Here is a 17,543-nt window from a genome sequence, read left to right on the forward strand (position 1 = left end):
AGAGGAAAATTCTGCTTTTAAAATCACCCTGAAATAAGTAAGGTGGTTTAGGATTTTTTATTCAGCATGATACTGCTTTTGGATTTAAGACTTACACTTTTATTATATATTAGGAAAAAATCCATCTATGCTCATAATATAACAATACATTTTGTCTGGTTTGGCCAGCAAACCCTGAAGCAGCAAATAAGATTGCTTCAGACACCTCAGTAGGAGAAAGGAGAGGGCCTGGTCACCAGACAGTTCAGTAGTGAAAGGTCCCAAGCCTAGCTCTGCTTTCAGTTTTATTGTGAATGTTATCAATGCCACAATGGAATAAGAAAGGAAGGAAGGAATGGGAAGCTGTAATACTCCAGCCAGTGCTATTGGGATTATCCTGTGAATAGAACAAGCTTTGCTCCTGATGGACATGCAAGTAGGGAGTGCCTGGAGCATGTGACTTCCAAAGATAAGTGCTTCTCCTAAGTCAAGCATTTTCTCTCTGAATGAGTCTGGATGAGCGCATTGAGCCACAATGAGGATCTGGCTGTTTAGAACCCAAAACCCTTGAAAACGGGTCCATTTCTCTGGACATTCTTTGCTTTTCTACTAGTCTGATCCAGGGACGCATGGGTTTTTTAAATATTATCTAGCAGATACTATGAATTACCATATTTTTAGAAAGTGAGATAGAATTAATTAACTATGTTGAAGAACTTATAAATACAACCAGTTTTTTTTTTTCTTGACCTATTTTCATCTGATATAGGTAAATTTAAAAATATATAATTATCTTTGTACTGGGAAGGTTCATTCAGCATAATAAGGGGCAACAGGGTCTAAATTTACCCTTCTGCCTAAAACATCAAACAAGCTGGAAAATAACAAAATACCGGTTTTCAAGACTAGACATCAGAACGAGAAGGAGTGATCACTGCAAGATGAAAAAAAAAACAATTTGAGTCCTAGGGTTGCCCCAGCTTTGCATTTAAAAGTTTTCATACTACGGCACAGATAGGAAATCCTGCAGACTCTTTGAGTTGAGAACAAGGAACTGAGAGTCCTACAGCAAGGCACCAAGGGAGCTAGAATTCAGAGGGTGACATTCTGGAGAGGATAGAGCTACCAATGCAGAGTGCGCGAGAGAGATAGACAGAGAGAGAGACAGAGACAGAGACAGAGAATGGAAAAGAGTGAGTGGGAAGGAGAGGGAGGAAGTGAGAGAGAAGGGGAAAAAAGGGAGAGTTAGAGGAAAGAAGAAGGAGGGAATGGGAGGGGAGGGGGATAGAGAGAGAGAGGAAAGGGGAGGGGGAAAAAAGGAGGGAGAAATGGGAGAGAATAAGAGAGATAGAATATGATAGGGAACTTGAGAGAAAGCATGGGATATTAGTGAGACTATGTAAGAGACAATGAGAGAGATGGAAAAGGAAAGGATCAATGCTGGAGAGCTGCAAGGATTCTCCTAGATTGTTTATCAGAGTAGGGATCAGTGTTTGCATGTGCATTTGAGGAAACTGCTTGGGGCTGGGTGGTGATTTATCTGGTTGCATTAGGGAGGATTGCCCAGTGCTCCCTGGATCAGTCACAGTGGGCAGTCACACTGGACAACCTGGGCAGGTTCTGCCTCACAAGACAGGACACTGGCTTAGGTCTAAGGAAGATCTTGCGTCAGTAATGGGACACAATTGTCCCTAAACTGAGCACTGTTTCAAACCTGCCGAATAAACCATAACAGTAAGAATAAAAAAACAATCTCCAAGGAAAACATCCAAGAGAATCTAATGTGTTTAGAATTTTATGTCTCTGATAACATGAGAGATTCGTCTGATTATTGTTCCCATGATGCTCTTTTTTCATTCTGGTTTAAGGGTTATGCTGGGTGCACAAAATGAGTCAGGAAGTATTTTAAGTTCCCCTCACCCCTGAGCCATTTATGTATGGTCCTACATTTTGATTAATTCTTATATAGTATCACTGATAATGTTATATGGGAGTAGAATTTTGTTTAGAGAGAAGAAAGGTACCAAATGGTTTATTTACTTAAAAGTATAGCTAATTTCAGGTTTTAATTATTTTTTTGTGTCTCTTCAGAAATCTACATCTTTCTTAACAGAAAACAGGCAAGTATACTCTCATAAATTCATTGGTGATATTCTTTTATTATCTTTTTCAGGTATGTAGAATACATTGATGACACCATCTTCATTCTTGATTCTGATCCATTGTTCTTTCTTTTAGTTTTTCTTCACCCATTTTGCTAGGAACATTAATTTTGTAAATCTTTTGAAGAGCCAATCCTAGCTTTATGTATTTTCTCTCTTTTTCAATAAAATTCAATGTCAATGATTTCTTTCTTTTATTTACTACTTCCTTTCTACAGTGTCTTCTCAGTTTATTTTGCTTTCCTGTTTTCAACTTCTTGAGATGAAATGTTAATTCATTTCTTATAATATCTCTCATTTCCTAATACTTACCGTTAAAGCTACTAATTCCATTCTACACACTCCTTTAAATAATTGGGAAACACTGTTATATTTGGGTTGGATTCCATTATATATGTTCTGTATGATTTAACTCCTTTGAAATGCATTGCAACTTGTTTTTTTTGTTGTTGTTTTGTTTTGTTCTGTTTTGTTTTTCTTTTTGCTTTTTTAGCTAAGTGGTGTCTGTCAACACTCTGAGGTAAGTAGAACCTTCCCACAGCGTTTTCACCCTCTCTACTCCCATATTAACAGAGGTTCTATCTACTTGCCTGTGTGCCTCTATGTGACAAACTCAAGATACTTCCCTTTGGGGAAGAAACTTGCTTTACTTCATTTGAGATAATATTTGAAGGGGTTGTATGAAATTTGCTCTCATGATGTTCTGGAAGTCAGTTCTAGGTGTCCATTTGCAAGGACATAGCTTAAACTTAAATGAAATAGCTTTGCCTATTTTGAAAGTCATGCTAGAAAAAAGAAAGGTTTCACATATTTTATTTCTGTCCACACTGGACATTTCTCTTTTGGTGATTCAATCTTAAGTTGTTCTTTGTGGATTCTACATCCTTTCCCTCCAGCCCCCAGAGGACATGTTCCTTCAAGTCCTGTTGTACATGGTAATTATCCTGGTGGCATCTCTGGAGATGCAGGTCTACCCTCAAAATTATGATGAAAGTCCCAGTGAATTTAATTAGGGAAGAAAGACTTGTGGAGATGCACCAATGGAATGACTCAATAGCACTTGTTGTGGTTGAAATGAAGATCAAGTGTTTACAGACCTTTATCTTGACCTCAGAGAGTATTTGGATATATGTTCATATGACTGGCTTTTTCAGGAATCAAATGATGGAATCAGAACTTAGTGAAGTGTCTAGGTGAAATTATTCTCCATCATTCAGGGAATCCAAACATTAACTATGCTTTGTGCCGACAGGCCAGTATAAATTATTGAAGTGACAGTCATAAAGACTATTTCACTATTTTGCTTATATTGCCAAGAAAAAATAAGCCACACAATCTTTATTTAAACAGTCCACAACTTTCTCTCTGAGAAGGTGTTTTTGGGTTTTTTTTTTTTGCTGTTTTTTTGTTTGTTTGTTTTTGTGTGTGTGTTTTTGAGGGGCCTCAAGAGGTTGGTTTAACACTTGTTATTACAGCAAATTATGCTAATAATGAAAATTTTGGTTCTCTTTGTTCAAGCCAATGTTCAGACCTGTTAAGATTATAGGGCCTTCATACTCATTTGAAAATCTGAGAAATTTAAGAGGTAACCTTTTTCTGAAAGACTGAAATGAGTAAGACTTTCTGCAAACATAGAAAACATTGTTCACATTGAAAAAGTTCAAGGTGCTGTGATGATGCGTGTGTTTTCTTGATCTGTGTGCGCAGAGAAGGTATCAGTGCACAAAAGAGAAGGGAGAAGGGACTGCAACCTTGAACTGAAAGATGTTTCAGCATGCAGGTAACCCAGGAAGTGTAATTAGATGTAAGATTCCAAAGAAGACTTTATATTTTACATCTTAGTGGTGCTGGGATTCAGTCTTTTAAAAGTTCTGGTGTGTGAATCTGATAATCAGCTATATTAGGGATTCTTTATGGTTATTCGAATATATGGGAATGAGCTCAGTTCTGTAATACTCTTTTTGGCTCTTGAAGAATCCAAGGTCACACTTTCATTATCAAGCTCTTACCTCAGTTCTCATGTTTCTGTTTACCGATGAGTTTCACCCTCATAACATATGTCTGTTGGTTATTCCTATAAATGCTTCTTTATATGATTTACCCATTTGCCATTGGTTTCTTTGTCTTCTATATTTTATTTGCTTAGAGGTCTGTGTCTATTTTGATAATAACTCTGTGTATGTCCTCTAAAATGCAAGTCTTTTCCCCCATCTACTTTTATCTATTGATGTCATGGTATCTTTTTAAAGTCCTTGAGATGTTTTGATATCATAAAATGTATCAATTTTATTTAGGAGTTAAGAGGATTCTAGAAGTTAGAAAGTCATCTCTTGTGTTAGCTGGGAAGTAGATACAAATCCTGCTGTAGGTTTTCATTAAAACAACACATTTAAAAATTTTTATATGAAAAATTCACTACATGTACAATTTTACTAGCTTCCAGTTAGAAAGTTGATTGTGCCCCTCTATTTATTTATTACTGTGTCCTTTCCCCACAACGTCTTTAGTGACTTATCTCTGCCCAAGTCAGCAAGACTGGTGAAGTTAGGGAGAATGTTTTCATCCACCTTGTGTTCTTGTAATTTCTGAAAGTACTGAGATATAAGGAACTATAATGCATATTAGGCAAATGAATAAACAGATTGTGTTAGATTTTCAGGAAGTCATGAGTAATCATTACATTTATAGCTAATTTTGTCTTGAACTGTGAAATAAGGAGATACAAAAGAACATATGGAAAACAGGAACAATGTGACTGAGTTTGTCCTCTTGGGGCTCACCCAGAACCTCCAAGGTCAGAAAATACTATTTGTTGTGTTCTTGATCATCTACATAGGGACGATGGTGGGCAACCTACTCATTGCGGTGACTGTGGTGGTCAGTCCATCCCTCGATGCCCCTATGTACTTCTTCCTTGGTTACTTATCTTTTATGGATGCTGTTTATTCTACTACAGTTACTCCAAATATGATTATAGACTTACTCTATGAGAAGAAAACCATTTCCTTCCAAGCTTGCATGTCCCAGCTCTTTATAGGGCACTTATTTGGTGGTGCTGAGATTTTGCTCCTGGTGGTCATGGCCTATGACCGCTATGTGGCCATCTGCAAACCTTTGCATTATTTGACAATCATGAATCAAAGGGTGTGTGTTCTATTGCTGCTGTTGGCCTGGGTTGGAGGTTTTCTGCATGCTATTGTTAAACTTCTCTCGGTTTACAACCTTCCCTTCTGTGGTCCCAATGTCATCGACCACTTCATCTGTGACATGTATCCCTTATTAAAACTTGCCTGCACTGACACCTACATTATTGGCCTCACTGTAGTGGCCAATGATGGGACAATCTGTGTGGGCATATTTACAATCTTACTAATTTCCTATGGGGTCATTCTGTACTCCCTGAAGACTCTTAGTCAGGAAGGGAGGCACAAAGCCTTATCCACTTGTGGCTCTCACATTACAGTGGTGGTCCTCTTCTTTGTCCCTTGCATTTTTATGTATGTGAGACCTCCTTTCACCTTGCCCATTGATAAGTTCTTAACTGTGTTTTACACAGTTATCACCCCTATGTTGAACCCTCTGATCTATACTCTGAGAAATGGAGAGATGAAAAATGCCATGAAAAAGCTGTGGACCAGAAGAAGAAAATGATGCTGAAGAGAAATTGTCACCTTTTTTCAATGAAGAGTTGTTCCATCCAGGAAAGGATTATTTATTTGTAATGAATTTCTCCTTAGGTTTAATGAACTTGTATATGACGAAAGCATTTAAGGTGTATACTTTTCAATGATCAAAATAGATTTAAAAGATTTTCAAAAATTGGTAGGAAAATAGTTCTGTAGCTTTTGGACATAAGATGTTTTTCTTGAAACTATGGGTTTCGGTTCTATGTGATTAGTTATGCTATAGTTAATACTGTACCTTTATTTTCATTACTGGACAATCTTCACTTGCTTGTCTTTTGCCCAATTGTTCTTTTTCAGAATTAATAGTGCTCATTGCATATTTCTGAGAATCATTTTAAGAAATGGGGCATAAACCCTTGGTTCACTCCTGTCTTACAAAGACCACTCCTATTAATACTTGAGGTATATGTCTTATTTTTGTATTTGTAAGATATTTAATTGTATAATTTGGTTCATTGCATAGCAGATAAGATTGAAAAGGAATTCTGCTTCCAAGTTATAATATTAATCATAAAGAAGTTATGTGAAGAAAAAAACCTAAATGAAAGACATAGATATAATAAGTTAAATTCACTTATTTTTCTGAGTAGGAAATCCTATTATCTCCTCATGTGTAGAAGCGTTGTTTGGGCTATATTTTCATTGAGCTGGCCCGTTAACATTCCCTGAGCATTTAGAATATCTGATAATATCTCTGTCATTTTTTTAGTATACCCATTTCTTCTTTTGCTTATAGTGATTCATAGTATTTTTTAGGGATCTAGGCCCTTCCTTTCATATGTGGAATTACAATAATGCATAACTCATGACCTTCAAATATGCAATATGGATCCTGACACCAGATATTTTGGATGATATCATCGGTAAGAAAGATTCTGACAACACGGCAAGCCATTCTTAACTCTGCTGTGGATGGAATACAGATTGTTTGGCAACAAAGAGGCCATAATATGTATTGATTTCCTTAATGGATACCTCTTTCATAAGCATCCCTCTCTCTGAATGAGGTTTGAAAGAAAATATTATTGGCCTCTAAAAGTGTAGGAAGCATGCAGTCAATGAAACTCCGGGCTTTGGCTCCCTTGTTTAGTCTGGATTCATGAGGTACTCAGGCTATGGGGAATGGAGTCTTTCACTGGTAAGTCAGTGTATGAAAAACTCTGTATCCCAGTTTTTAATCCCAATTAGTATTACCTAGAGATACTTTATGTCATCTCAAAGTCTTCCCAAACATGACATTATTCATTAAATGATAGTAAACATTTTATTTTATCAGAAATTATATAATGAAGTCATCATCTTTTGGTTGTTGCTGTAGACTCAATATATGTATTCCCCCTAAAATTCAGGAGTTAAATCCTATATAGTACATGGTATTTAGAGGTGGAGGGTTTGGGAGGTGATTAGGTTATGAAGGCAGAGCTCTCATGAATGGGTCTAGTGTCTCTTTAAAAAGAGATACCACAGGAATGCCTGGGTGGTTCAGTCTGTTAAGGGTCTGCCTTCAGCTCAGATCCTGACTGCAGGGTTCTGGGACTGAGTCCCTCATGAGACTCCCTTCTCTTCTTTTCTCTCTGCCCCTTTCTTTGTCTCTCATGAATAAATAAATAAAATCTTAAAAAAAAAAAAAAAAGATAAAAAGAGATAACCCGGGGTGCCTGGATGGCTCAGTGGGTTAAGCCTCCACCTTTGGTCAAGGCCATGATCCCAGGCTGGGTTTGAACCCCACATGGGCTCCCAGCTCAGTGGGGGAGCCTCCTTCTCTGTCTACCTGCTGTTCTTTTTGTTTATTCTCCCCCTTTCTCTCTGTTAAATAAATAAGTAAAATATTTAAAAAATAAGTAAAAAGTGACACCACAGACCTAACTTGCTTTTTTTTTTGCCATATGAGGAAACAGAAAAAAGATAGTAATCTATGAACTAGGAAGCAGGCTCTCACCAGATGGTAGTATCTGCAAGTGTCTTGATCTTGGACTTCCCAGACCCCAGAACTATGAAAAATAAATGATGCTAAAGCCAGTCTATGGTATTCTGTAATAGCAACCTAAATGGACTTAGATAGGCATTTATTAATTTCCAAATTTATAGTTATTTCAAGTATTGAGACAAAATCCTGGTCAATTACCTATGTTCATCAGTCTGTAAATTACTTTAAGCTAGAGAATGTTACTGAATTGTCTTTGTAATCTGTATTTGCACAATGTCTGGCACATAAAATCCATTCCATGAACTTTGTCAGTTAATTGCATTCTCAAATTCTTGAACTACTGGAGTGAGAATTTTGAGTTTTTTCTTCATTATATATATTTGCAACAAATATTTCATCTTCTTTGATATTTGCTACAATATGTTGTTTTACTATAATTATGGGTGTTTTATATAAAGATGTCATCTTTTAATATTCTTTTATTTTTATTTTTAAAATATTTTTAATATTCTTTTACTTTAATTTTTTTACTTTGATTTCTTCTAGAACATCACTTGGAAAATGTCATTTACTGTCATTCAGTGAACTTATAAATTTTAATATCTTTTTAAAAAATAACTCCCCCCAAAGTTTTCTTTTTTTTTTTTTAAAGATTTTATTTATTTATTTGACAGACAGAAATCACAAGTAGACAGAGAGGCAGGCAGAGAGAGGGGGAAGCAGGCTCCCCACTGAGCAGAGAGCCCAATGTGGGGCTCGATCCCAGGACCCTGAGATCATGACCTGAACCAAAGACAGAGGCTTTAACCCACTGGGCCACCCAGGTGCCCCCCAAAGTTTTCTTTTTAAATGATCTAGGATTTATTTTTGTTTGTGATGAGGATATATCTAAGCTTGTTTTCCCCTAACAGGAAAAATAATCTGCCAAAGTTATTAATTTCAGTAATAATTTAAAATTTTTCTATTTAACATGTCAAATTTTATTCAATTAGTATGTTTGATATGGGGCCATTTCCTCTCCTCTTCTGCTGTCTCTCCCTCGCCTCCTCCTCCTCTTCCTTTTTCTTGGTGTATTCCCTATGACTAACATTCTATGTCAGTTGCCAAGGATTTTAACATGTATTATACCGGGTAGGGACAATCTCTTTTAATTATTCAGCCTTTTGAAGTTTCTTGCAATTTCTAAATATTAATTTTTCCTGAGAAACATTAGGATTATTTTGTGATGTTGAAATCCTCCCATAAAACTATATTTAGTTTTGTATGACACTCCACATTGATTTTTCGGGAAACTGGCATGTTTTCATATCTTGTTTTCCCATCCAGAGTGAGACATAAATTGTGAGGGCTTGATCAGTGTCTCAATAAAAATTGCAATCATTTCCAGAGAGTATATAAATCTTGCCTATTGGTTTCCTTATTTAAGAAGAAGCTTGTCTTGTTTACATTTGATTCACATTTTCAATGAGCTAATTAGAAAGGGCTCCATGTCTTTTGCTGGCATGAGTTAGAGCACATTTTTCATAGGCATTGGTATATGTTTGTAGACAAATGTTCATAAGCCTACACTCGACAATACACAAGTATGTACCCAACCACAGAGATCTGTATCTGACCTCATGTAGCTCTGTATAACCACATGTAGGTACATAGTCAATGATCTGTAGGTCTGTATCCCACTTCATATATGTGTGTATATGTGAACATACAGAGGTCTTTATCTGACAACCAAGGGGGAGTATTTGACTACCCATAGGAATACATATCTTATATATGTGTGTGTATATATATATATATATATATATATATATATATGTGTGTGTGTGTGTGTGTGTGTGTGTGTGTGTATATTTGATATGACCATACACAAGCCTGTATTTATCTACACACAGGGCTTTTTTATACACAGGTCTGTATCTGAGTGATATGAATTTATTGAGCATTTGATTGAACAATTCTTCTGTTCCGTGTAGCATGGACTGAGGTTCTTCTCTGGTATTTAGCTGATAAGGGGTGTTCGGTAGTGTTTAAGATGCCTTTACTCATGTGAGCTGTGCCTTGGCAGGGATGGTGAGAAAGCTGGGATATTTTGGCTTCTTCTCTTTTCCCATACAGTCTATCTCTCCAGTAAGTATGTGAGACTTGTAAAATGGAAGTTCAGGGTTTCCAGAGGGAAGACACAGACAGGATTAGGCCAGTTAAGGTCTCATCCCATCCTGACATGGTCTTGAAATTCAGGATCTCAAGTTCTAAATCCAGACTGCTTCTGCACCAAAAGGAAAGGCAATCTGTGGAATTAAAAAAATATATTTAATTCATTTATTTTATAAGAGGTTAACATACAAAATGTATGAAGAATTTATACAACTAAATAGGAAAAGAGCAAATCAAAACAAACTCGTTAAAAAATTGAAAAGGGGTCTGAATAGATTTTTTTTTTTTAAGATTTTAATTATTTATTTGACAGAGATCCCAAGTAGGCAGAGAGGCAGGCAGAGAGAGAGGAAAGGAAGCAGGATCCCTGCTGAGCAGAGAGCCTGATGCAGGGCTTGGTTCCAGGACCCTGGGAACATGACCTGAGGCAAAGGCAAAGGCTTTAACCCACTGAGCCACCCAGGCACCTGTGAGTAGATTCTTTCTAAAGAAGACATACAAATGACTAGGAGGAACATGGGAAGGTGCTCAGCATTACTAATCATCGGGGAAATGCAAATCAAAACCACAATGAGATATACCTGTTAGATGGCTGTTACAAACAATTACGAGGTAATGTGCTGGAGAGAATGTAGATAGAAGGGAGCCCTAGTTCACTGTTGTTGGGCAGGTAAAAAGATTTTCAGCCACTGTGGAAAATGGCATGGAGATTCCTCAGTAAAGTGAAATAAAACTACATTATGGTCCAGAAATGCCCCTTCTATGAGTAGATCCAAGAATAATGAAATCAGCATCTCAAGGAGATATCTGCACTCCTAGTTGATGGCAGTATTACTCACAGTAGCCAATATTGGAACAACCTAACCATCTATTGATGGATGAACGCAAAAAGAAAATGTGTATATAAGAGACTACAAGAGAAAGTCATTCAGCTATCAAAAAGAAGACAATCCTACCAACTGCAACACCACGAGAGACTTTGAGATCTCTCTCTCTCCACTTTTTCTTGACGTGAAGTTTGTCAGACAGAGAAAGACAAATACTCTATGATCTCATTTATGTGTGGAATTTAAAAGTCCGACGTATAGAAGGCAAGAACTGTAGGGTGGGGGGAAATGGGAGATATTTCTTAAAGAGTACTAGCTATAAGATGAGTAAGTTCTGGGGAGCTAATGTATAGCAGGGTTCAGTAGTGAACAACAGTTTATTATAGAAATAGTTGCTGAGAGAGTGAATCCTAAGTGCTTTCATCCCACCTAAAAATTCTAGCTGTGAGGTGCTGTTGTATCAACCAACCTTATTGTGGTAATCATTTTGCAATATATGCATATATCAGATCATTTTGTTGTACATCATAACCTTATACAATGTTATATATCAGTTGTATTTTAACAAAGGTTGGAAAATGTAAATAAATAAGCACATAAATGATAAACAAATAAATTATAAAATTATATTTTATGACTTGAAAAAAGATACTCTATAAACTAGAAACATGCTATTTCTTCCATATGCTCTACATACAATTTGAGGGTGGGCAATATAACCAAGGGTATCGGTCTATAAGGAAAGGCCATGTGCTTCCTTTTGTGCAATTCTCTTAAAAAATTTTTTTTTAAAGATTTTATTTATTTATTTATTTATTAATAAACAAAGATTTTATTTATTTATTTATTTGACAGACACAGCTCACAAGTTGGCAGAGAGGCAGGAAGAGAGAGAAAGAGGAAGGGAAGCAGGCTCCTTGCTGAGCAGAGATCCCAATGTGGGGCTCGATCCCAGGACCCTGGGATCATGACCTGAGCTGAAGGCAGAGGCCTTAACCAACTGAGCCACCCAGGTGCCCCTATCTTAAAAATTTCTATATGTTTTCATTAAAGTTCATATAAGGGCCTTGCCCAGAAATACTTTTGAGACTAGTTCCTCTCAGGTTTGGGCTGAAAGAGGTCCGTGGGATAACACCCTTAAATCTTAGACATATTTTTTTTTTCCTGGTTAAGAGACTTTAGTAGGCATACCTAAATCTTTCTGAAGTTTTCCCTAGGTTATAATATCTACAACTTTGAGATTATATTTATTTTGGTACCATTTCTCACTTTCAGAGATTTTTGTTTTTAGGAGCGGTTGGGAATGAGAGCCAGTTTTATACTTGAATCCAGTAGTTCTTGTCTCCCTTCATGTTTTTCCTGAATTCTGCTTGAGAACTTAACAGTTACTCTTTTATTTCCCCTCTCTTTATCCATTCTTCTACATCTCATACGCTGCTGAGTAAACAGCTGGCACTTCAGTATTCTATTTGGAAATCTTAGTCAAATCCACCTGCTCATTCAGTGATATTTCTCATTTTCCACACTCCTATGGGTGAGGAATAGTCAAAGTTTTGCCGCACTTGTAACACAAGTCACTTTTTCTTCAGTCTCCAAACACGGTTCCTCCTGTGTTTTAAGATTTGCCTTACAGAAGCCTTGATACCTTTCCAGCTTCCATCACTTCTGTTGCCAAAACCAACACCACATGCTTTACATTTTGTTATGGAAGCCCATACTTCCAGGTTCCACTTTTTGTTCTGCTTATCTTTTGCTACAGGGCATATGACCCCAAAGTTTTGTGACATAAAATAACAGCTATTTTAATTTACCTCAAAATTTTGTGGAGCAGCAATACAGGCAGAGGTTGGCTGGGTATTTTTTCTGGCTTCATGTTTCATGAACTGGAGTCACTCTGTGGTAGTCAGGGGTAACGGAGTGGTCTGCAGGATCTGGCACAGCTTTACTTATGTTCAAAGTGTCTTGGAAATGAGGACTGGAAGGAAATCACAGGTCCCTCTCTCTATCCAGTTAGAAACAGTACCACAAGCAAGGTAGTCAGACCTTTTTACATGGTGCTCTGAGATCTCAGTTGTAGAAAGTGAAAGGAGCCAAGTCAGTTCCAGGTTAACTCCAAAACCAGCTTTTGCCATTTTCTACTGCCCAGATTTGAGGTGGTGGAGAATTAGGTGATGATGCTTGGTAGGGACGTACACATTTGATGGCAAAGTCACATTACAGAAGAGCATGTGGGATGGAAGATATTGTATCTATTCTTGGGAAATACATCTGTCCACATCTCTGAAAGGGCATGCTTGGAGTTTCACGTAGATTGCGTTGAATCTACAGATCACTTTTCAGTGCATAACATCTTAACAATATTGATTTTTCTAGCTCCTAGACACAAGGTATTAACTTATTGGAGTGTTCACAAAATGTTTTGTTAATATTCATAATTTTTAGTGGAGGGATGTTGTTTAATTTTCCTAAGTAATTTCATTTTCAGATAAAAATGTTAAAGGAGCTTAACATTTTGCAATTTTTCAATTATTATGAATATGTAGAAATGTAATTTAATATTTTATTTGGATCTCGTGTCCTAAAAACTCACTAAATTCACTTATTATTTCTAGTAATCTCTGTAGATTCCTTAGGGTTTTCTATGACACAGTCACTTTTATGAACATAGGACAGTCCATTTCTTGGAAAGTTATAGGAGTATTTAGTTTTTTGATTAATTTTTTAGTCCTTTTTCAGAAGCTTGTGTTTTTCCTTTATTTTATCCATTTTATTAAGTTGTCAAATTTATTACAATGATGTTTTTCACAAGAACCATTTATTACCATTTTTAAAATCTGAAGCACATGTATGATTTCATCTGCTTTTTAGTTGTTGATATTGGTAATTTTCTCTTGATCACTTTTTATTTATTTATTTATTTATTTATTTATTATTTATTTTTTATTTCCAGCATAACAGTATTCATTATTTTTGCACCACACCCCGTGCTCCATGCAATCCGTGCCCTCTATAATACCCACCACCTGGTACCCCAACCTCCCAGCCCCCGTCCCTTGATCACTTTTGCTAGAAATTTATCACTGCAGTATAAAAGCATCAACTTTTGGTTGTTTTGTTTATTTTATGCTTTCTATTGTATTGATTTTTTATCTTTCTTTCATTACATTTTCCCTCCCTTGGCTTTAACTTATTCCTCTTTTTGTAACTTCTTAAATTAAAAGCTTGGTTGCTTTTAAAGTTTTATCTTTAACATAAGTATAAAGCTATGCATAAATTTAGTTAGGTAAACTGAAATAGGAAAATTTTTGTGTGGCTTAGCATGTAAGGAAGATCTTCAACTGATGCATACTGGTATTTAATCACTCATTATCAATGATTCTTATGACATAGAAAATACAGTTCACAACTAAAGATATGTGGAGATAAAGATGCTCATTGGAGCTCATTGTAAGCTGTGGGAAAACAAATAAGAGTGGAAGCTCCTGGAGTTTTGATGTAGAGGCAGGCTCTTGTTGGAAAATAATTTGTTTCTTGTGGAAACACTCAGTGGACATTGGATTAAAATTAAGGGATTGGATTAATGAACTGAAAATCATTACAGTGTCAGTTGACATAGATTCAGGTCTTGGTCAACTTCATCCATTCCAACACAGACCTACAGAACTGTGACTACCTATCTTTTAAAGAATTTCAACTTTAGCCTCAGCAGCTTCCCTCATCCTAAGGCCTTCTGCTTCTGGACCAGGGCCTCTGAGTAGAGATGCTAACAGCTAGAGATAGGACTTTCTTGGCTGAGGACATGATTGGATTAGTGAACTCAACACTGGTTATCCTTTCACTTTGGCTTAAATGTGATTTGCCTTACTTAGTTTTGCTATATGAAACTCATAATTTATTATTTGTTTAACCTTTATTTTCCTCTTCAAATTAGAGATTTCTCACATATTTGACTGTCTGCTACTTTTTAAAAAATATTTAATTTATTCATTTGAGAGAGAGAAAATGAGAGAGAGCACAAGTGCGTTGAGGGGCAGAGGAAGAAGCAGACTCCTGCTACACAGGGAGCCAGGACTCCATCCTGTGACTCCAAGATCATGACTTGATCCAAAGTCTATTGGTTAACCACTACTACCTGACTAACCTTTCTTTGCAAAACTGAACTCACTGAACACAGAGCCCAAGGTGGGGGTCCAGGTGGGTCTCCAGGTGGCTCTATCCCAGAATCCTGAGATCATTACCTGAGCCAAAATCAGATGCTTATCTGACTGAGCCACCCAGGCACCCCTGAAGTTCTAGTTTTGAGTGCTGTCAATACCTAAGAAGCATTATAAATAAAATGATGTCCTATTATTCCCTGCCTCTTTTATCAGGATCTATTTTTTCCCCCTCACTACCTTGCTTACCTTAAACATTTTGGAAAAAAAAAATAATTTTGAGGAATGTTAAGATAATCCTTTGCAAAGGATCTCATCATCAAGATTCTCTCATGAAGGTTAAATGACATCTGATTATTTCTCAGACATAAAACAAAATGGAATTAAGTACATTTACCCTAGAAAATTAATGAGATAAATAATGTTTGGATCTGTTGTACACAGATACTTTGCCTTATAAGGACGTTAATTGTTTACTAATTTTTTAAAATTTTTTATTTTTTGTAATCATATGATATATTTTTATCCCCTGGGGTACAGGTCTGTGAATTGCCAGGTTTACACACTTCACAGCACTGACCATAGCACATACCCTCCCCAATGTCCATAACCCCACCTAATTTTTTTTTAGAGAGAGAGAGGGCACATGAATGTGCATGCATGACTTGGGGAAGGGGCAGACGGAGAGGGAGATAATATTTTTTTTTTTTTTTTTAAGATTTTATTTATTTATTTGACACAGACAGTGAGAAAGGCAACACAAGCAGGGGGAGTGGGAGAGGGAGAAGCAGGCTTCCCACCGAGCAAGGAGCCGGACATGGGGCTCGATCCCAGGCCCCTGGGATCATGACCTGAGCTGAAGGCAGATGCCTAACAACTGAACCACCCAGGCGCCCCCAAGGGAGAGAATCTTAAGCAGGCTCCACACCAAGCATGGAACAGCTTATATGGGCTTCCAGTTCTGTGAAAATTTCAGGCATTAAGTGAGGGAATGGTCTAACTCTTATTGAAGGCTATATGCATACTTTTTGATAGTGCTTTATATGCTTTATCTCTCTTAGTGTAATAAGTTTTAATAGATATATATTTATGCCTTTGATTAAAAAAATGAGACTGAATAAGGGTTAAGCAACAATAGCAAGTCTTTTAGACTCTGCCTTCTCTCCTCGTCCCACTTCACAATACTCTTTGCTAGCATTATGTAAAAACACCCAAACACAGAGATGTTCATTGATTGCAATGTAAAGATTGTCTTTGAGGCATTCTGTCCTTATTTTGGGGTTCACATCCTCAAGTCTCCCCTGAGCTCTGCTTCCCAGGCTACTTGTACTTTCCCGATTCTTTTTGTATCAGTTAAAAGCCACTTGATGATCTCATTTCTACAGAAATAATTCCCTTCATGGATGTCATGTAAGGTGGATATCATGGGCTCAGGAAATGCAATTCAAAAAGTCCCATTTGAAAGATAGTGACATATGGGTGTGAGATATTTGAAGGAAAAATAAATAATCATTGAGGAAACTGACAGTCTGGGTATGAGGGTAGCACTATGAAGAGCCAACTGTCATTTCTATAAGGCTTTTTCTATTGCTAGTCCATAGTCTTAATATTTATTACCTGAAAAATGGTGGCTCCAAGGTCAGTTAAGTGTAGGAAATTCTCATTTCCTTTATTCAAATAATGTTGTTGAGTGCCTACAGTGTGCCAAAGTGTTCTGGGGGCTTGGTATAAGGTGTTGAATAATACAAACAGAGGCTGTGTTTGTATGGAACTTACATTCCCATGAGGAACAGATGATTAATAACCACGTTAATTCATGAGTGAAAAATGTAATTGTGTTAGTAGTAAGTATGATGAACAACATTTTATTCAGGGGGTGTTGCAGAAGAGAACAATTGGAAATGGATGTGTGTGGTTGTTTGAAGTCTAGCTAGAATCTTGCTTATGCTCAAGTTAATCACATTATTTCCTCCCACCCTTTTTTTTTATATAAATAGGTTATCTAACACATTATTAAGTGGGCACTGGCAACTATGCTGTAAATGTAGCATATCGATATTTTTCACTATTGAAGTTGGAAAAAGAATGAAGTCTATAATGCCAAATATTTCTATATGGAAAGCATGCTATTTTGGAATACTAAGTGTTATGGAGTAAGAAAGAATTGAGTCCTTATTTTTTCTAGCTTACATACATTTTTTAATCCTTAATAACGGAAAGTATCCTGCAGTTGGATATAACATAATTTTAATAATAGTCTTAAAAGATGAAGGCGACACCAGGCTAAGTGAAAATTTGGTCCCAGGACTTGCCTGGTATATTGACTTTTCTTTTTCTGTGTCCCTAGGCAAATGGATTGCTGTATGGCCATTCTGTTATTGAAGAAGAGAGCTTTCTTGTGGAGCAGATAATTGAATGGTTAATGATAATGCCCGGATGTGTTTGTGGAGCATCAGCCTGGCCTGGATCCAGTGAAGCTCTGCCCCTGGGAAAAACGCATCAGTGCAGGGATGGGATAGGAATTCACTAGTACGGTGATTAGCTACTCAGTCAGTAGAGACACAGACTCCAGGGCATGCACTTGGAATGATGCAGATCTGCACATTTTGAAATTCTGTGCCATTTGAAAATGTCAGTCTGCCCTCTTTTAGCTC

At 36.8% G+C, this 17,543-nt stretch overlaps 1 protein-coding gene across 1 annotated transcript; it reads left to right on the forward strand.

Annotated features, from left to right (window-relative positions):
* The first annotated feature begins 4,871 nt into the window (after nucleotides 1–4,871).
* LOC116599880 (olfactory receptor 4A15-like) lies at nucleotides 4,872–5,792 on the forward strand. The gene has a single exon (XM_032359831.1). The coding sequence runs from the start codon at nucleotides 4,875–4,877 to the stop codon at nucleotides 5,790–5,792; it is 918 nt and encodes a 305-aa protein (XP_032215722.1). The 5' UTR covers nucleotides 4,872–4,874.
* The last annotated feature ends 11,751 nt before the right edge of the window (nucleotides 5,793–17,543 follow it).

The sequence above is a fragment of the Mustela erminea genome, chromosome 9 (genome assembly GCF_009829155.1).
Source record: "Mustela erminea isolate mMusErm1 chromosome 9, mMusErm1.Pri, whole genome shotgun sequence".
Classification (NCBI taxonomy): Eukaryota; Metazoa; Chordata; class Mammalia; order Carnivora; family Mustelidae; genus Mustela; species Mustela erminea.

Excerpts from the sequence above, each read along its gene's own strand:
- LOC116599880 (XM_032359831.1), top strand. The coding sequence starts at position 4,875 with ATGGAAAACAGGAACAATGTGACTGAGTTTGTCCTCTTGGGGCTCACC.